Genomic DNA, 22,506 nt, shown 5'->3' on the forward strand with positions numbered 1-22,506 from the left:
TCGAGTGGTTAGCATGTCCGCTTCCCAGTTCTGAGGTATCCGGTTCGAGTCCAGGCTCGGACCTTCCTGGGTGGAGTTTGCATGTTCTCCCCGTGCCCGCGTGGGTCTTCTCCGGGTACTCCGGTGTCCTCCCACATTCCAAAGACATGCACGGCAGGTTAATTGGTCAGTCTGAATTGTCCCTAGGTGTGCGTGTGAGTGTGGATGGTTGTTCGTCTCTGTGTGCCCTGCGATTGGTTGGCAACCAGTCCAGGGTGTCCCCCGCCTACTGCCCAGAGCCAGCTGAGATAGGCGCCAGCAGCCCCCGCGACCCTTGTGAGGAATAAGCGGTCAAGAAAATGGATGGATGGATGGATGCTTCATGGAGATGCTTCGACCCAAATTGTTCCCATGAATATAACACAATGTTACAAAATGTAAGTTGCACAATGAACATTCTGGGTGAACTAATTGTTCCCTTTCAGAAGTGTACCTACTTTTATCCACATACTGTATAGCACAAGTGGGACTTTCTCCTCTTCCTCACCTAAAACTGCAATGTCCTTGCTTACGCTGCTTTTTCTCCCTCTGCAAACTTTTGGCTCTCTTCCCTGCGGTAAATGTGAATTGAACCAACAACATGATGGTACAAAAGATGGTTAAACACATGCAATACATCCAAAATGGGCCAATTCTGCTTCCAAGCCCCCTCCCCCCCACACTCTCGCTGTCACTCTCTGATGCTGCACTCGCTTCTCTTTTGGGCCGTGGTGACATGCTTGCAGTCCCACGATTTTGTCATCTTCGTGAAGGAGGATAGCCGAGTAGTGCGCGTGTGCCTGCGTGCTGTGTGTTTGTGTTTGCGTGCGCACGCAACTATGATGTGCAGAGCTAGCACATTTTCAATCTTGAGCCGCCCTGGTGACATATTTACCACACAAGAGCGGCTCCCTTTTTTCCAAAATATCACAAAATATTGGCGCACACATTCTTTGACTCAGTGCAGCTAAACTGTGAGATTTTTTTTACAGTATGTGTCCACTGTCCTTAACTACAGTAAATTATTGTTCACTATTGATTTGAAAATGAAATGCACATTTATAAGCAGCTTGTTGCACAAATATTGACTTTGTCATAACGGTTGCGTTGGTATGATAGCTTTAACCGGCCGACTGCATTTATCCCCCTTATCACAGATACTATTACCAGCCATAAGAAAAGGTAGTTTACCAGAAATTGTTCTGCTGTAATACTGTACAGCACCCTTGTGTGTTTCAGATTCAGCAAACAGGACACGGCAGAGTTTTGAGATGCAATGATTGTTGACATTCACATTGTGTGTGCATGTGAAAGGGAAAGGAAAAATTGCGATGTGCCAAAAAAAAAATATCTTTTCTGCATTTTTCTGACATAAAAGGACAAACAAATGTGATGTGGTTGTATCAGTCTAGAAAAAAGCTAAAAACTATTTGTATTTTGCTTGACTTTAGCGCAGATAGAACTATACTTTTTGTGCCGTTGTGGGATGGAACACAGCTAACTCCTGGCCAGTCGAAGCGGCTCCCTGCATTCTTGTTAAAATTAGGGCGGTTGAAGCACACTAATATCATGCCATTTTTAAATTTAGTCTCAGTTTTAGTCCAGGTTCTGTCATGACTAGGGTCATGCGGGGGTAATGTTTGGGTCTTGACTCATGACTGGGTCACGCCATGGTTAAGTTTTTATCATGACCGTGAGGTCAAGTGTCTGTTTTGAACTGATGTTTTGAACTGATGTAATCGGCATCTAGTTTCAACTGGTTTTAAGCTATGTGATGTCAGGAGCTATGTGATGTCAAGAATCTTTAATCTCTTTACTGGGTCAACAGCCAACCAGATAATTCCATGTCAGTACTGTTACCCACATGTCTAGCAACAACCAATGTGATTGATTCACTGTCTATTTAAGCCAAACTGAGAAGTGTGTGTGCGTGTGTGGGGGTGCGTGTGCGTGTGTGTGTGTTTGTCGGATTATTACCTCTGTTCATCTATGCATCTACCCAGCCCAAAGGGGGCTTGGCATCTTGTTATTTTCGATGCATTCTCATTGTCTCTCGTCTAGCCAAGTTTGTTCTACGTCTCTCGATGTTATGCTAATAAAGAGTTAATCTTATTTGTGTCTGCGTGTTTGGGATCCAACCCCAGAACATAACAGGTTCAATCGCGCTTGTTAGTTTTTATCACAGTTAGTCAACCACAGCCCATTTTTATTTAGTCGACTATGAATCTAGCATTTTAGTGTTTATTTTAGTCCAAGAAAACGTAATTTTATTCATCTAGTTTTAGTGAACAAAAACTGTCAATGTTTTTGTCTAGTTTTAGTCAGGACAACCATTTTACCCTTTTATATTTTTGTCAGCAGATTATATGGAAACGTTTTGAATCAAAAAGTATTTCACATCAAATCTTTTTGATGAAAAACAACTTGACACACAATTACAGTGGCTACTATGGCTCCATGCAATGAGCTAGTAAGTTAGCCAGCATTAGTTAGCAGTCGCATTAACATTATTGTTGAAACGTTACAGCCGGTGGATTAATGTGAAGTTCAACTATAATTTACTTTTTTTTTTTTTTTTTTTTACCTTTCACAGTGAATCCAACTCCTGTCTGTTCCATGTGTTTGTTAGCAGAGGGAAGATTTTACAAAATCACATATTTTTCGTCTCGTTTTTGTTCATGAACTAAAATGTCCATAGATTTAAATCCAGTTTTTATTAAGTGAAGGACATTTTCGTCTCGTCTTTATTAGTCAACGAAAATGCATACTGATTCAGTCCCAGTTATTGTTTATTAATGAGGGATTTAGTCTAGTCTAGTCTAGTTTTAGTCGGATGAAAAATGTGTGTTAACGAAATTAAATTTGTTTAGTTTTTGTTGACGAAATTAACAATAACGCACACAATATCTGCAAGATGTACCATGCCGATGATGTACTCGGTTACACATGTGACATAGGCAATTGAAGACGAGCTTGCAACCACGACCGTGTCTGTGTCTTACAGCTCATTTGAGATAAGAGTGCTTTGAGTTTGAAAGCGCTATATAAATAAAGATGACTTGACTTGACTTGACTTGACTTGACTTGACTTGACTTGACTTGAGTTTGGAACATGGCTCAAATTAAACTTGTATTTCAAGGCACTATTGTATTTGTTTTAAAATTACAGAGATCCACTCGAAGGTCAGATTGCTTGACTTTGAAATGTGTCTACAGTTCTTCAAGGGGCTCTCACTGGGATAAGGTTACCATTATGGCACTATAGTTTATTTTATACAGTATAATCTGCATCAGCTCCACTCAAAAGCTATAATTGAGCACACGTTATGTATGTTCGCATGTGAGGCCTGCTGACATGTGATGGAATGTCATCCTCTCGCTCCGCGGACGCCCAAGGAGCCGACAGATGTGACAGCGACAACAAACCATTGTGTAGCCTTTCCTCCGTCTTGCGCACACCCACACGCCCACACCCCGTGCGTTCTTTCTCCTTCAACCCTGCTATGATGTGAGTCTCAGACTGCGGCAGTGCGGGGCAGTGAGACGGAAAATACAGTGATTGTCGCTGACAAAAATAGAGGAGCTTGGTGAGTGGGGGAGGGAGGTGGAGTCAAAGGATGACAATGCAAGGGCATGAAGGGAATTGAAGAAAGGAATAAAAGACAAGGCGCAGTAAAGCGTTGGGGATATATGGAGTCTCCACCCCAGAGAGTAACAGCCCATGCTTCAGATTTTGAGTTGAGGTGTGATGTAGGTGGGACCGGGAGCCATAAAAAGTCGCACCTTGTTCTGCACCATGCGCACGCAGCAACCCAGCTGTCCGACTCCCTCTCACCATGGGGGCCGATCGGGACATGCATCATTCATGAGCAGGGGTCTATTTGGCTGCGTCATCGCCCTCACATCGCTGCCAATAACATTCCCTGCCACTGGATTCACCTTTACTCAGCCCTCAGCGCACTACAGCAATGTTTTTGTTCACAAACGTTCAGATTGAATTACATAAATGATTGATGTATTTGCATTACATATTCTGACATAAATTTCATCTATTGTGACTCATTAATTGAAATCCAGGAAAAAAATATTTCCGCCACTCTGCAATGAAAAAAAGACCACCTCATTGAAGTAATTATGTAGACTGTAATTATCAAAACTAATGTGGCATATTTCATCCCCAGCATCCTTTTGCCTGCCCAGCTCATGTCGCAGCCTGCCTGCCTGCCTGCTTGCTTGCTTGCCTCCCTGCCGTGAAGGTCACCCTCCCTGCAGCTATGGATTACACAGGCGCACACTCAGGCAGAATGTGATACTGCCCTTCAACGGAGGTCTCTGGGTTGCATTGGGAAGGACAAGCCTCCTGGAACTTCTGGACACCATACCACTTTGTATTTATTTATTTATTTATTTATTTATTTATTTATTTATTTATTTATTTATTTATTTATTTGTTTGTTTGTTTGTTTGTTTAGCCAAAATATAACATATTGAGTTTTTTTTTTTTACCAGGAACTATTTATAACAAATTAGCTAAAGTTTAGCTAATGCTAAATCTATCTTGGTTGTCCAACATTTTTTTTTTTTGCTCGGCAGCTATTGGAAGCTGGCTGTGTAATTTACCTCATGCATAAATCGGTGACTGCAGCATGAGACTAGTAGGACTACATTTCCCATGATTCTTAGACATAGAAGGAGGGAGTAGTTCTTGTTCCAGTATGATGAAAACATGCTTGCTAGCAATTTTAGCAGTTTCTTTCTAATTGGTTTATCATATGAATCACACAAAAAAAAAACTGTAATTATCATGCACATGACCCAAAAAAAGTGCTTGCTAACTGGACTATAAATAAATAAATAAATAAATAAATAAATAAATAAATAAATAAATAGTGGGATGCTGGGATGGATGGGACCTGCATAGTAGTGGGACAAAACAATGGGGCTGACTCAAGGCTCAAAAACGGGACTGCCGTGGTTAAAGCAAGAAGTCTGTATGCCCTATACATGTCACAACAACTAATGCCAAAAGTGCTGATGTTCCTATATAGAGGGTGGTGTGTGTGTGTTTGCAGTTTGTAAATGTGTTTGCTGTTTAAATGTCATTCTTTCAGTACTTTTAAGCCACTTTTGCTCACTTTGCTTTGCGAATGTATTCCGTTGTTCTTTTGTAAAATATTTTAGGTGATGTGCTGTCTTGCTTTGTCTTGACTTTAAACTCATTATCATGATCATCCCAAATGCAGCAACAGAACTGTCGTGTGCCATCACTTGTCCAGTTAAGCGGTTGAATCACACAAACAAACAAACAAACAAACAAACAAAAACAGCACATAGAAAACACAGACACACTTTGTTAATCCTTTAGATGCTCGCTGAGATTAAGCCATATAAGGTTTGTGTTACGTTTGATTTTATTAATTTATAGGGCATATCTTTGCAGAACAACTTCGTATGACTCCAAAAGATTTGGGCATGTCAGAGTGTGTCACATGCTAATGGTCTGAAAAGGAATCCAAAAACAGTAGCTACTGGTGGACCCACTACAGTAAAAATAATAATAATAAAAAAATAAAAAAAGAGTCCTCACAGACCCTGAAGGAGACATGAGGGGGTATAGTTCTTTGTTAGGCATTATCAAAGAGCCATCAGGAGAGTATTCATGTCTGTCTTCCAACCTGGATTCAAAAGAGGGCCAGTGTCACCTTTTATCGAGCAAAATGGTGCGCTGGGGGTCAATTTTCTTCTGAGTGGGACAGGAGCCATTTGATGATAACTCGCTGGAGTCATGCCAGTTTTTAGAGGTCAGAGGCGTTGGGAAAAAATATATATTCATACACATCCACACATATACTGTAGCAGCTCGTGTTGTCCTTTGCAGGCTTGGCCATCCCTGCTGTGACCTTAATTTGTTGTGTCTTGAGTAGGCGTGCCAAACGGGCAGCTGATGCACCCCAAGGGGACACGCTGACAGGACGTGTGAGCATTACGTGCATGTCTCTGTGCATATGCGGGATGAGGAGAGGCAGAGACGACAGGATACATGCACTGTATTGATGTACAGTACATGTGAATATGATTGTGTGGCTGCCAGGTAAGAATGGAAGAAGGAAGGAGAGAATCTTGGTCCGCGAGTGCTGGATCTTGGGCAACTGATGAAAGCAAAAGAACACAAGCTATCTCCCTGCTGGCTAATCCTCTAAATGAAGATTTGTGGCAGTGCCTGGCTGGTGGTTACTGGCCAAGCATACAAACAAAAAAACTCATCAGAGCTGTTGTTAATGCAATACCTCATACAAAAACAGCTCATCACAGGCTCAAATGAGAAAATTAGGGAACTGTCATTGTATGTTTTTGTTGTTTATATTATATTTCATTATGTTTCATTTTGTCTTGTTTTCCTGTATTCCCTGTTTCTGTCTTGTCTTGCTCATTAGGTTTTCAGAGATGAACCTAATAGAAGGCGGGAGAACTTGTGTGAGAGCGAATGAATGCAGGACTTAAGACCACTGAAATGAGTTAATATATGAAAAGAGCCGTGTCAAGAGGTTATAGCGCAAATATACGGGTTTCGCACAACTTGCAAAGGCTATCAGTGCTTACTTTCCCACCAATGAACCTCGTTTGCCAGAGGAGACAAATTCTGATAATGAGTCTGACTCATTTCAAGCAGGGAATTTTGTTTTGAGAATGAGTGGTTGCATGAGTTCACCTGCCTGGGAGGCAAATTTAATGAAATGCAAATTTGGCTGTCGATACAATATGTGCTAGCCGAAACATTAACTTATATTTTTAATGTTTAAGTTGTGTAACTTATTCTTTAGTATTTTTGGTAGTTTCTGGATTGTCAGGGTTACCTGTTTGGCATCTATTAAACACGACACAAAAAGGAGAGAAGACACTCAGTTCAGGGCTTGCGAGGAGAGAGGAGAGGAACTGACTGATACAATTCACTCCTGCACTCTCTGAAGATTCCTCTCCTCACCCTCTCTATTTATTTGGTTTTCCACGCCCTTTCCTTTTTTTGTCAAAGTCGGCTATTTCTCAGGAATACAGTGTGCATCTCTAAACGCTCTGCTAAGTTAGGGACCACAGTAAAAAATAAAAATAAAAATAAATAAAAAGCCCTCATATAATTGTGGCTTAGCAAACTATAGGTAAGTAAATATAACAAACCACTCTTATGACGTGTTTTAGTTCTACACCACTGTTAACAACAATATTAAAAATGTAATTGAAATGATAATTCTCTGACATTGTCATTGAAAATTCTCATTTACAGCTCAGACAAAAAGGAGCCGAAAAGAAGAAACATGTGCTTTATATTTACTGTAATAGCACTTCCAAAATGCATTGCTGTCCTCAACCCCAACATTCATAACATTATTCAAATGTAAATGATATGTGACATTTGTGTACTATATATGCCGCTACCAACTGCATCAAAATGCTAACGCTTTGTGAATTGTGCAGCCGGCATATTGTATGTCCGTTTTATGTGTTATTTTACATTCAAGAATCCCATAAATGTGGCTTTAAACTACTCTGACGTTTGGAAAATGCAGAAATAGAAAAGTCATTTTCACCCATATGATAAACACCTCCCACACATACACACACGCACATTGAGAAACTGGATGGCCTCAGCTCCCACTTTGGCCCTGACAGCCTTCTAATCTGCACCTCTGGCATCTCCCTCCCCTGCCCCTCCCTTCCCCCCGGCCTCAGGCAGGGGCAGGGCAGAGTGTGGGGCAGGTCATGGCAAATCCCTTCTCCTCCCTCTTGCACTGTCACTTTAAGGCAGTGGTGTCAAACATAAGGCCCGCGGGCCGGATCAGGCCCACAAAGGGGTTTAATCCGGCCCGCAAGAGGATTTTTGTCAAGTTAAAAAAAAATACAAAAAATAAATACAAATGTAATGTCGGACTAATTAATCAATCGGCCACAATCAATTTGTATAAAATTTGTAACTTCACAAATAGTCCTCAGATGAGCAATGCAACTTGTACGGGGAATCGTCGTCCTGGATGTCGGTATACTTAAAGTTACGGTTTGTTTAATTATTATTATAATTATTATTATTATTTTTAATCATAGACCGACAAACATGTTAAAGGGATACTTTACTTATTTAGCCATTTTTGGCAGTCAAACATTAATATTTTGTCGATAGTAAATTTTATATTTTCATTATTTTTCACATACATTTAGTACCTTTAAAAACACATTTTGCAAATTGCTGTCGACTGAAAATGACATCACAAGGGCTCAGGTAACCAATCACAGCTCAGCTTGTGAATGTCACACGACCAAACCAAGAAAACAGGTGAGTTGTGATTGGTTACCTGAGCCCTTGCAATGTCATTTTCAGTCGACAGTAAGTTGCAAAATGTGTTTCTAAAGGTACTAATTGTACGTGAAAAATAATGAAAGTATCAAATTAATTATAGACAAAATATTAACTTGTTATTGCTATAATAGGCTAAATAAGTGAAGTATGCTAAATACAACACAAATTCAATTACTGGTAACAAATTCGACAAGGATTGGCATCCTTATAACGTCATTAACTGTGCCACACTATGCATTCTGGGAACAATATATACGCAAAACAGGTCGATTTAACTTCCAGGACTCAGTGTTGCCACGTTCCACTTGCATTTGTATTATTTTTTGGAACAATATGATTACAGTTGAGTTCCGTCATTTAGGGCTGGCACACAAATAACGAAAATCTGCGTATAATTGATCGTTTTTAAGTTACATCCCTAGATTTTACCGATCCGGCCCACTTGATAATATATTTTCCTCCATGCGGCCCCTGAGCTAACATGAGTTTGACACCCCTGCTTTAAGGGATTCTGAGACAAGCTCGCAAGGAGACAGGTGTGCATACCAGACGCCTGCACTGCACCCTGCAACGACTTCTCATTCAACTAAACGGCTAAATAACTCCCTCGGTGGCTGTGCACTCGCTGTCAGTGGTCTGGATGACACAAAGGGGCTACTTTAGACTCAAGCTATTGCCGTATTTTGTTTAATCACAGGGCCATTACGGACACCATTTTAAGATTTAGTCAGCAGCGTCAGCGTGGTGATTCGGGCTATTTTGAGAATGTTAGCGTAACATTCAGGATTAAGAGCTAGACAGTAGCTCAGGGTTTCTTAGAAAGCAAAAGAAGCTACTATACTGTGTGCATGGTTATCGCACGGCGGCTCGATTATGAAGACAATATTAATCATGATTAATTTGGTAATAATTTAAATCACGATTAGGACAATTTTTTTGAGTTTATTGGTATAAAAATAAAATTTGTGAATGTAAAAAATGCTAAGCCAAATACATTTCTTTGAAACATTACTCAACTCAACTTTATTTATAAAGCACTTTAAAACAAGCATTACTGTGTACAAAGTGCTGAACATGAAACAGAAATAGGTCATGCAGTAAATAATAAGAAAAGAAAAACAAGAACAAAGCAAACATTTTAAGTATACAAGTATTTTTTGATATACAAGTAAATAAATTTTACATCAGTAAATTAATAACAAGAAGTAGGCAAGTGAATAAATAAATATATAGATAAATAAATAGAATAAATATCCGATTCATAACACAAAACACAGCGCGCACTACAAAACACCAAAAACAATGTTGAGTCTCATAGTGTGCCAAAAGCCAAAGTATACAGATGGATTTTAATTATACAATGTTCTATAATTGTGCAAGTTCATTTTTGACCAAACAAGATTTATTAAATGAGTCTATATATATATATATATATATATATATATATATATATATATATATATATATATATATATATATATATATATATATATATATATATATATATATATATATATATATATATATATATATAAAATTGGTATTAATAATCTTTTTATTTTTGTTTACAGTATGCGATTGAATTTTGATTAATTGCACAGCCCAAGGTTATCACTTTATAAAGTAATCTCTATAAATGCAAGTGCAAAAATCCAGTGCACACAACAGAAAAAAAAAAAACATCAGGGAAAACAACATGGACACAAAAAGAATGTGTCTCATTCCTGTCCATAGTCCTTCTCCTTCTGAGGTCGCAGAGAATCTGTTTGACCTGTCATTAATTGTCTGTTGGATGCACATGGCACATCTGGATTTCCACAATTTCATACAAACAACACAAATAATCTTCTCAAACAGTTCCTTTAGTCATTTGTCTTATGAAGGAAAAGAAAATAGCCTTTTGAATGGTTGGGATCACAGATTGAGGTGACATTCCCAGCAGTGTGTCATGGATAAAGCTCGTATCAGCCAGATTCCATGAGTCAGATGATACAAGAGACGCTTAGGCTGTATGGGTGTGCGTTGCGGAAAAGAATCTGTTTCTTCCCGTAGGCCAGCTTTAACTGAAAGACTATCATCTGGCCCCTTTCTATCGTCTTACTCTTTGCTCATTTCCTCGCTGCCTTTATCCACTCGTCCCTTCCGTCTCTCTCCCCCGCAAACTCCCATGGATTCCCATGCGGCTTCCTCTCCGGACATGGCAACCAGCATCACCATCTTGACCTTGCTGCGTCTCAAGGAGAATTGATTTCTCTTTGGGTCTTTGCACGAAAGAGTATCTCAACAGCCCTCAGAGGATTTTCTTCTAATTCCTCCCAAGACCTTATTGTCTTTCATGAAGACACTTTTCACTGCATTATATCAGCCAGCCTTTCTCGTGGGCTACCCCTCATCATCTTCAGGGTGCACAGAAATAGAGCAGCCATGAGTAATGCATCATCTTTGCCTGCCAAACGTTTGCTTTGCTCAAGCGTTTTATACTTGGCTGCTGCTGCTTGGGGAATTGTTATTAATGCCCCCTCCCACACTGCAACTGAATTAGTTGATCGATAAAACACTCAGGGCTTTTACTTTTCATGAACATGATCGGTACTGACAAAATATTCTGCTTTTAACGATTGAAATCAACACAAAAGTGAATTTCCCAAAATGACTCATTTGATTTTGCCATTGTAGTGGTGCAAGTGCAGCGGATCGTCATTGCACCGTGGTCGGTTCGGATCGTGCCCGATCCGTGGATTGGTGGTGGGCGAGAAAACAAGAACAAAGCGCGCATTCACAGTCGATGCTATTCTGACATGTCAAGGAAGATGAAACATACTCGACGTAACACGCTAAGCCTGACTTCAAAAGAAAGTTTACCAAAGACAGTAACACATAGACGGCAAAGCAAATAGCATTAGAACGCTTTTACTTTGAAGTTTGCCCACGTTGTGGCGTGATGGCTAGCATGACTTCCCTTTTAGATGTTACTTTCTCGTAGTTGATTGACAGTGAAGTTGCGGCCAACATCAACACATCCCGAACTCATGTTCAATCGCTAATTTAGGACGCTAAGAAACCGCTTATTAATTACGCCGTCATACGGCAGAAGGGGCTAGTGCTACCTGTTAGCATGACCAACGAGTGCATCATGTGTCCCGTAGCAACTTATTTGAATTCTTTTTCAATATTCTGGACCAAGGCTACTTTGTAATTCACTCTCCGTTTGTAAAGGAAGGGAATGTGCTTTAAATTGCACGTTGAGGTTTTATCATTATTTAAAAAAAAAAAAAAAAAAAGAGAAATAGAACATTGTCTTCATTCATTCATTCATTCATTCATTCATTCATTCATTCATAAAGCACTTTTGCCCATTAAAAAAAGAAAAACATTCAACTCAAAATGTCAAAATTAGCTGTTTAGGTTATAGGAACACAACTTTAAGACATTAATACCTTACACATGAACCACGTAAAAATAAGAATGTTTCTGCCTCATATTGCACTTAAAAGTTGTGTTCCTAAATTTAAACAGCTAAACTAGACATTTTGAATTGATTTTTTAATTATTATTATTTAATGGGGAAAAGCACTTTACAAAATAAACAAATGCAAAGTACTATTTATCTTTTCTTCTTTTCTTTTTTTTTTTTTCGGATCCGAAAAACGATCTGATCCGTGACTCAAATCTGTGATCCGATCCGAACCGTAACTTCTGTGATCTGTTGCACGTCTACTTTCTAGTGAAACTACACTGTATGCAGTTGTCACAGTAAATTCAATTTTATAAACAAGATTCAGAATCTTAAAGTGCAACAGAAACAGATGAATATTCATATACATATATAAAATTCTAGTCAAAAGTTTGGACAAAAAATTTCCTAGATGATCAAAATCATCACGTTGCCATGTCGGAATTGGCAACAAATGTTTTTCAACACAAGTGCCAGTGAAGAAGCTACCTGCCAAACACTGCAAGGTTATTATGAATCATCTGTGCCTATTTCTACTGTGGTCACACTGCCTGTTGAAGCATAGCGAACATTGTGCAGGCTTCAACTCCCAGGTGTCCCCTAGCCTGAGGATTCCTCAGTGAAAGCGCTAATGTGACACCATAATCGCACACAGGTGCATGTTGGCTTCACCGAGCAGCGGCACTACTTCGGAGGCAGGTGTGCAGTGCTGGTGTGTGTGCATGTCACTCATTCACCTTGCATGTTGTCGTGGTCTTTGACAGAGGGCACTGCGTGAAACAGACAAGAAATGAACTTCTCTCAGCTCTGCAATGTTGAAAACAACATTGCACATACAACAAGGATGCACTGTAGGATTTCTCTCCACCAGTACAATTCAGGCTTATTCATTCGAGTCTCTTCAGGTTGAACCTACTATAGTAGTTGACAAATAGACTACTCAACAAGTCGACTACACTACTTTTACTTTTTGGCATCTCGTGCTTCCAATCAGCCATTTTACAGAGGACTTTGACTTGTCACAGGCCAATAACACTGTAATCATTACGCATAGCTAAATATAACTCTTTTTAGCCTGGATTTGAACATTATTAAGTTTGAGACTGATGTTCGGGGGGGAGACAGAGTGGACTGAAAGGGCCCCCGGTTCAGACCAGATCAAGTGGAGTCCTGGCTCGGCCCATCTTCAGTGTCCAACAGTTTAATTTAAACTCTGGAGTAAAAACAGACCAAATTCTTCTTGTGTGAAAATTTGGCTAACCTTTGCTAATAGCTAAAATTCCTACGAGAAATCAAAGTCCAAAAGGAAAAAGAGGTTGCAGTCCAAGTTGGGCTGACCACAATGAATTTGATCCACAAAGGAGTAGAAGACTCACAAAAAAAAGTTAAAGAAAAGATACCACAAGGTGTGTCTCATATTTTCCGGGGGGCTGTTCTATATTTTAGCAGCATAAAACTGAAATACAGCCTCACCATGTTCAGTCCTGACTCTAGGCACCAGGAGGAGCCCACTACCTGAGGTTTGCAGGGCACAAGAAGATTCGTATGGCTCTGACATGGCAGAGATGTACTTTGCCGCTAGACCATGAAGAGACGAGCACACAAGCAGAGTTGTTTTAAAGTATGTTCTCTGGGCAACAGGAAGCCAGTGTAGAAACCTGAGCACCGCACTAATATGATCGTTTTTCCCCAATTTAACAGTCTTCATTATGTCAGCGCAGGTATGAAAAGTATAAAATAATAAGCTGGATTTGGATGAGCACCCACGGAAGGGAAAAACATGCACATGGCTCCCACTAATTTCAACAATTACATTCAGGAGATTAGTGAGTATTTTCAAACGTCTGTTTTTATGTTTCTGTGTTGGTCTTTCAAAAGATGTCCTTATGCTAAACCGGTCTGTGGCTCAACGATGTTTGGAAAACGCTGTACTGTGCTGAAAATATATCAATAATGTTATAAACCAGTGGTGTCCAAACTACGGCGCAGGGGCCATTTGTGGCCCGTCATCTATTTTTTAGCGGCCCTGAGCATAAACAAAAAAATAACTTTTGACACAGCCTGTTTTTCTAGACTAGATATGCAAAGAAACTATTTAAATCTAAAACAGAAATATTTATTTTTGTAATTTAATGAATTAAGTCAGTGATTTCAGTTCCAGAAGCAAAACTGTTTTCCTCCATGTTCCGCTGTCTGTGTCAAGGTCTAATTTGTGAACACATCACATTAATAATTAACTAAGATCCTCGAGTGATTTAAAATTCGTCATTTTATTTACCGACTACTCTTCCTTTGATTCTGAATGTGGAGATTGGTTCAGAGATGGGGCGGAGCTATTCTTGTGTGATACAGGGGTGTGGGCTACCCCAAAATTAAGAAAAATTCCAAACTGTCCTGTTTAAAAATAACTATCTAAACTATAGTACATTATTAATCGACTTATTAGTTTTAGCATGTTTAATAAAGTCGGACAATTTCAAAATGGCCCGAGCATCCTTCAATTATTCTGTATGCGGCCCTCAAAGGAAACGGTTTGGACACCCCTGTTATAAACTAATCAACTTCAACTCAACTTTCAACAAAATGTTTAAAAAATAATAATAATAAATGCCATCTTTGAACCCCTGACACCCTGCTTGGCACAAAAAGATCAAGATGAGTGGCTACGGTGTCTAGTTGACCTGAAAGGCTACCTCAGGTTGGGTGAATGAAAAGAGACCAAGTGCTGCTGCATCTTTATCTACAAACACTGACAACCTCATCTCTCTCTCTCACACACACACGCACACACGCAGGTCTCCTCAAACACGTTAAGTGTCACATAAATTTTGCCTCCTAGGTCACTCACATGACACGGACCTCATTTCGATTATGATGATGAAAGTAAGCCGTGTCATTGAAAGGTGAAATAGGTCAAATGCAATATCATTTGTCACAATACAATACTGTATAACAAACAGTATGCATGAATGCACGTAGGCTACTGTATCTCCATTCGTGCATTGGTGTCTTAAGACATCCCAAATACTGGAATTGAACTCATTCCATGACCACACTCATAACTTAGTGTACTCGTATCTCAAATGATCTTTCCCTGTTGAATGGAAATGCCATGAATCCATTACAGCCCCAACTCGCAAAAGAACACAAAATGTTTGCTTTTAGTAAAAAAAAAAAAAAAAAAAAAGTTCAGGGTGTACCCTGCCTACTGCCCGAGGCCAGCTGGGATAGGCTCCAGCACCTCCCGCGACGCTTGTGAGGATTGAGCGGTTAAGGAAATAGATGGATGGATAGTTTACTTTAAACAAAAACTTAAAATAACAGCATTACGTAATAGAATGTAAATAAACAGTTATTTTTACAGCTTATGGCCACCTGTGCGCAGAATAATTCTGATTGAGTGTAGCGACGTATGAATGTTTCATAAGTAACAGTCTACGTGTCTTGATGCACCATTTGCATTCACACATATGTGTTCACTGCACCTGCTATGGTTCACGTCATCAAAGTGAGTGTTTTCAGTTTATATTTAGTTTTGATTCATTTTGTCTTATTATACAGCAGTCAACTTAGAATAAAAGAATAATTTTCGAAAAAAAATGTAAATGATAAGATAACAGTTTCAAAGCTGTGAGGAAAAAAGGGTGACAACAAAGTTGTATTAAAGTTATAATTTGAAGAAGAAATAATGAGATGGGTAACAAATGTTTACAATTTTTTTAATGAGCGATGCAAGGAACCTTTTCTAGATTTTTTTTTTTGACTGCCCTCGTTTGATTTCTCTAGCACATCGGGGTTTCTAAAAAATAACAATAATGTAAAATGTAATAGTAATTAAATTTAGTAATATTTATGAATTAAGGGTAGGTTCAGCAACAGGTGGATTATTTTTTTTTTTTTAACGATCATAGCTATAATTTACACCACATGGTATAATTCATATTAAGCAAGCTTTTATAGGCCACATTAAAAACAAAAAGAAAGTAAAACGATCCCAAAAAAAGTATTTTTTAAATCAGTGTCAAAAATACAAATAGGGACACCTAAAGCCACCTGTGATTAAAATTTGCTGTTGACCCGTGTTGTATTATAACAATTTTTTAATGTGTGGCCCTAATCCACATTCCATTTCAGTTTTAATGGCAGTCAAAATGTGGTGTGGAAACCAGATTGATGTATCAGGACAATGAAAGAAAATTGATTTGAAGAATTGTGGTCAATTGAACATTCCACTATTTGAGCCAATTTTTTTTCATTTCCTTATTCACAACTCTCAAGCGGCCATTGTTCTAAAACCTCTTTATATCTTGGATATGCAAAGAACCCCAAAGGGATGAAGTGTGCCTGCATGCATACCAAATGTCTGACTCATTAAGGCGTTCTAATTACTGTGTCACTTTGACATAAACACGAAGACCTGAGCAGTTGAGAAAATGGGGAAGATCTGCTGAAGAAAAAAAAACATATTCTCTCCCTCATGTGCCATTTTAGGTTGACCTCCAGCAGCCAATTGAGCGCGTGCAGGGGAGAGAGGTGATGGATGTGTGAATGAGCGAATTAAATGATCATTATCTGTAAAGACGGGTCAAAAGAGAGGAAGGTTTTATGAAGACTGATTAGCCAGCCAAATACAAAGAGTCAGCCGAGGGTAGATGAAACATCCACACCCGGTAACTCACGCCCGCCCCCTCTGCAAAAGGTCCACATGAAGCCAAGAAAGTGCAACATCACAAGAACATTTTTTGCTTGTCAAATGCTCATCATGCACCAATATGACTGAAAGTTTTTAATAAAGCACGCTATGTCAAAATATTATCTATCAATTTCCTACCCTTCTTAAGCAAATTAGGGCTGAATTTTGTCTAATAGCAAACGGCCTCAAGCTGTTTATTGCCGCTCCCAGTTGAGGTTTACTGTCAAATTAAATCTAAAACAAAATTAAGAATGAAGCCCTTTTCACGCTGCATTTAGCAGGGTGCAGCATGCTGTCGTCAAATCCATTTAGACAGTGTGTACTCAAAACAATCACACAGCTTTGCCTTCTGCTATCTTAACTCATTCACTGCCATTGACGGATATACACGTCAATGGGAACGGAATTGACTTAATTCATTCACTGCCATTGACGGATATACACATCAATGGCAGTGAATGGGTTAATGCTATCATACAATGCAAAACACTATAGATGGGTTAATGAATAGAATCAGCAGTTGTGGTGTTATAACTCTTTATGCAAAGAATATCTGAAACAAATGGCGCATTAACATTTAGACAGATAATATAACAGTTACTTAGAGTAGTTGTGAAAGGCTTCATTTTTCTCTTCACGATTGTAGGTGGGTGTCTATCCACCTATTATATTCAAATTTTCAAGAATTGCAAAAAAGAAACTGAATGGAAACGCCAGAAATTCGAAAAAGGTCCAAAATTCGAAAAAGGTTTTTACGCTTGGAGGGGGTGGATTTTGAAGTGTATCAAGAAAAAAAAAAAAAAGGAAAATGCACGTTTTGGCGATGGAAACAGCTTTTGCAATTTACTGACTACAAGACCGAATATACGTTGCAGGTTTTGACCGAAACTCTTTGTTGTCGCAAAAAAAAGGGTGGATGATTATGGTAAGTAAGATATGTTTTGCGGCGACGAAGAAACACGATTTCTTTTTAGAATTAATTAAAGAAAAAATACATAAATGGAATTTTAGCTCGCTTTATTGACATCAGCTCTCAATGTAACGACACACTTCACTTACATGAGAGAAGCCAACAAGACAAACTACTTCCGTTCAGTCCATCAAAACCAGCATTCTTACCCGGAACTCCCCATCGTCCCAACGTTCCGTGGGTGAATTATGTACCCCTCAATATGTCATATTCGCAAAACAAGAACGGATGGAAACGGACATAAGTCTCATGTCCGTTTTGCACATTTTCACAAAATTCGCTTAAAAATGTCAAAATATTTGGATGGAAACCTGACTTGCATTGTACTGCCCCCGGTGGTTAAGTTGCACACATCAGGATTTGCAATGAATTGATTATGATGTGAGTTTCCTTGCCCTCTGCTGCTTGAGTCTTGTAAAATCGCACAATCCTTCAGTCAAATGGGACCGAATGGCACAAAACTGAGTGACAATTGATTGACTTTATGATCCGCGAGCTGCCCTGGGGCAGCCAAAGAACACATCCACTGACATTATCATAATAAAGTCATATTTCAAGATTGACACCTAGAGCTTGGACTACCTTCACAAAAAGTGAGTCTTAAGTACAAAATAAACAGGGGAAGGGGGAGTTATAGAACAGTCTGCTCAAGGTCATTCAAACTAGCAACACAGACGTGGCTGGTGATGTAGACTGTAAACACACGCATTCACTCCCTACACAAAACACACAGTCCCCCCCCCCCCCATCTGACTTTATTCATGTTCTATCAGCACTTGTCACAGAAATGCATGTGAAACATTTCAGATTTGTATCAGATAACTGAACGTGATGACAGAACATCCACATCAGCTGGCCTCATTCTTGCAAAGGTCATTACAATGACATTGCCCTTTTCAGCAAGGATGAAAGCCAGAAATGTCAAATCGCTCACCAGCCATATCTTAACATGTGCACTAAGTGTAATAGGATCAAAATGGTGGGCAATGGAAATCATATACAGCACATGCGTTATTGCTTATCTTGAATGACAGCTTCATTTGTGGTGCACATTTGGCAGGTGCTAAAGTGGAAGATTCTACAGACCATGAAATGCGACGAAAAGTTCATTGATTTGGTGCGACTCAGCCATAGGTGAACCCGAAAATTGTGCAGGCAGCAAACTAAAACCGACAGCCTCCCTTGTGACCAACATTGTGCTCTGTGTTTTGCTTCTGCTTCGTCACCAGCCATCGCTCTGCTGATTAAGTTTGTCACTTTTGCAGCTGAGCGTTAATGTTGCCGTTCACACATGCTAGCCAAATATAATTTACAAGAGCTGCCGCCAGCTGCAACCAGATCAAGACGCTGCATGTCTAACTGTTAAGTAGTCGCTTGATTGTCCATGCAGCTGCGGGCTCTGGCAAAAACACAAACAATAATGTTGTAAACTCCCAAAATTAGGTGAAGTTGTTCTTTTCAAAGTCTGCATGAGTCGCGATAATCATCCGAGACGCCTGCTTGAAAAACATGTCTGCCCAGAGAGCAGAAGGGCAGAGCTTGAATCAGTCCAGGCATGCGTTAACACAAAGTGGCGTCTCCGGCAGTGCACATAGCAACGCAATTAACAAACACACACATACACACTATCTGGCACAACCATACACATATTAATATGCTTGCAGGTGCTGGCGGGCACTTTCCTTACTAGTTAAATGCATGAAAATGCATGTCCTTCCCAGCCTACACACATCATGCATGATTGCTCATATGGACTTACAGTGGCAAGCTCCCATCCTCTGCGTGAATGCACAAGGCAGCTATGTGGAGCACACAGGATCCCACTCTCAGACATGGCCACTATGAGACCAGAATACTAAATAAGAAAGTGCTGGCTGAGTCAGAACACAGCAAGACTGCATAATAACTCAAAACGACACTGTGCAGCACGCATACAACTGAATATTTGTACAAATACAACATAATGTGTGGAATTCCTGAAATGAATTTAAGATTTTAACACTGTCAAATGCATGACATCAGTTCACCAAAACCATCAAATACTTTCCCAAGTAGCTGTGAAATTCAGAGTTATCTGATTGGATGTTTTGGGGTGATGCTATGACATCATTGCCACATTGTTCCTTTTCTGCTCTCCACTTGACTGCCATGTAGAAAAGGTCTCCATTTCAGACCCACATATGAAAAAAATAGAAGGATGCAAGTGCCAGTTTAAAATTTTTAGACTTTATTAAACATGCTAAAATCAAGCAAGCAAGCACTTGAATATTGTTTATATTTTCTAGTTTATTTGATAAACTGCTATATAGCAGCTTTCTGTTAAAAGTGATAAGGCAAATAGTTCAGAATTTTGATTTTGGGGTGGTCAACAGCCCTCCACACTCAGAACTTAAAACTGTAGTAAACTGACTGTCATGTCTGGTTCATGCCAGGGTTAAGTTTGGGTTATGCAAGGGTTATGTTTGGGTCATGACCGTGAGCTCAAGTGTCTCTTTTGAACTGATGTAACCGGCATCTAGTTTCAAAGGGTCTTAACCTATGTGATGTCAGGAGCTATGTGATGTCAAGAGTGCTTAATCTCTTTATCTGGTCAACAGCCAATTAGATAATTTCATGTCAGTCCTGTTACCCACAACCAGATCGATTCACAGTCTATATAAGCTGTCTGAGAAATGAGTGTGTTGGTCGGATTATTACCACTGTTCCTCTGTACAACTCCGCAGCCCAAGGGGGCTTGGCGTCTCGTGATTCACGATGCATTCTCATTGTTTCTCATCTAGTCAAGTTTGTTCTACGCCTTTCGATGTTATGCGAATAAATAGTTAAAATCTTATTTGTGTCTGCGCTTTTGGGATCCAACACCAGAATGTAACACTGACCATTTTTAAAATAGTTTGTTTGCATCTTTGCATATTAATTGAGAAAATATCTGCAGTATATTACACCAATTTATTAGTAATAGTGATGCCTATTTTGCATTTATTTATTTATTTATTTATTTTTATTAAGCTTGCCTTGCGGGCCGTGTCAAATGTCATTTTTAGTCGAAGCTGTGGGACGCTTAAAAAAGGATGGCGGGCCACAAATAGCTCCCAGGCCATAGTTTGGACACCCATGCTCTAAGTGAAGAAGATATGATGTAGATAATATAATAGAAATGGTGAGTTTCATGAATTATTGGTTGACCTGATACTATCTTCAACTCCTCCGACGGCACATGTGAGCCTGATCATGTGACCAAATAATCATACAGTTCAGTGCTAAGCAAGTTGACCTTCCCTGTCATCACTCACACCTGCCATATTAATGGCACACTATTATAATAATTACAAGCCCTTGCCGCGATTTAAGGGTTTATCCCGCCGGTCTGTGTTGACAGATGTGGAATGAACACCACGCGGCGTATACTGTACTACTAATGAAGAGCCGCAAGCTTAGCAAAGGAATTAGTGGTCCGACAAATGATTGACCTTCCAAGCAGAAAAAAACAAAAAAACAAAAAACAAATCTGCAAACTCACCCAAAATCATGCTGTGTTGCTGGCTGAGGGTCGTCCAACGGCCCCCGTTTCAAGGTCCTTGGGACAAATAGCTCCAAAGTCCTTCGTCAGAGTTCCCCCTTGGCACTCCAGCAGGAGGCAAGTCAGAGAGGCTGATGTGAGGAGAGAAAACTGCTGCTGCACATGCCGTCCGGTATGCCTGCCCTCTCCAGGTGAAAAGCTAGGTGTGTATACGAGAGAGAGAGAGAGAGAGAGAGAGAGAGAGAGAGAGAGAGAGAGAGCGTGTGTGTGAGTGTGTAGAGGGGGGTGGGGGTCCAGTGATCCTGCAGCTGTGGCTCAGGTAAGCTTGAGGACACTATGGAGGGGGTTAGTTGCAAAGGGGAGCAAAGAGAGAGAGAGAGGAGAGTCAGGAGGAGGCGGGGGAACTGAAAGTGAGGTAACCAATCAGAGGGGGAGACTACAGAGCCAAGATCTTCTTCTTCTCCTCCATAGAAGCCAGGAAGGATTGCGGTGGTCTCCAAGAAACAGCTGACAACTTCTTCCCAACTATCTTTTCATTTCCATGCTTCAGCTGGGAGAAAAGAGCACACAAACACACGCGCACTCGCTCTGTGTAAAACACACACTCACTTCCACAGCTCTGCCGCTTGTTTTTGGGGCTGGGTATAACCTAGAGGCACCTTGCATGCCTTCACTCTGATTGGTGGCAGCCACCGCCAATGGGAGCCGCAGCAGACACTTGTCATCATGCAGAGTGGAAGTCATGAAGGAGAGAGGATGAGCTTGACTGAGAACGCTGTCCCCTCCCACCACAATTTCTCACATTCATTTCCCACAATCCACGCATACACACACACACACACGTCACCTCCCCGCAGGCTCTTCGATTGTCACATCTGTTTACTGCAATTGTTGTCCGCTGGCCCTCTCCTCTCCGTGTCCTTTAACTTGGTGTGTCTGCGGACTTGCCAAAGGATTAACCTTTTCTCTATTTAAATCTTTGCCACCACCGTTTCTCTTAACCTACTCAGCCAAGGTTATCTATCCAGGCAAGAAGAGGGGGATGGCCACGTAAAAAAAGATGAAATGGAAGGCGACAGATCAGAGGAAGAAATAAGGAGGAGGGGGCAGAGATTAGACTAAATGCGAGGCGACAGAGGGATGAAGAGATGTGGAGTGACAGGAAGAGACGATGCAGAGCTCAGACAAAGTCACGGCAGAAAGGCAGCAGAAAATGAAACATTGTGCAACAGAATGCAGGCTTTGCCTAATTGAAGAGCCTCTCAGCAGTACCCTTCGCACCAACAACCAACAAACAGGGCAATGCCGTGTCTTCAGTTTCACAATGAAGAGGAATCACAGGCTAAAGTATGGGGGGGGACCTTTTGAAAAGCACACTGGCGCAATGTTACGGCAAAGCCCGGCGCTTTAGAGAAGGCTTAACAAAGCTGTCAAAAAATTAATCCCCCTGGGCCTGCATGCTTGGAAACGCAAAGATACAAACACGTGAGCCTGGGGCTATAGA

At 40.3% G+C, this 22,506-nt stretch overlaps 1 protein-coding gene across 2 annotated transcripts in view; it reads right to left on the reverse strand.

The window, feature by feature from the left end:
• znf385a (zinc finger protein 385A) overlaps positions 1–21,658 on the reverse strand; it is an 80,420-nt gene extending 58,762 nt beyond the window's left edge. Inside the window, exon 1 of one of the 2 annotated variants that reach the window (XM_077512987.1) lies at positions 21,003–21,658. In XM_077512987.1, coding sequence (XP_077369113.1) covers positions 21,003–21,012 — 10 coding nt within the window. In that variant the 5' untranslated portion in view covers positions 21,013–21,658. Of the gene's footprint in view, positions 1–19,241; positions 19,320–21,002 lie in introns of those variants that run through there. The other variant, XM_077512989.1, reaches the window with a different exon arrangement.
• Between the last annotated feature and the right edge of the window lie 848 nt (positions 21,659–22,506).

This window comes from Festucalex cinctus, chromosome 2 (genome assembly GCF_051991245.1).
Source record: "Festucalex cinctus isolate MCC-2025b chromosome 2, RoL_Fcin_1.0, whole genome shotgun sequence".
NCBI classification, from domain to species: domain Eukaryota; kingdom Metazoa; phylum Chordata; class Actinopteri; order Syngnathiformes; family Syngnathidae; genus Festucalex; species Festucalex cinctus.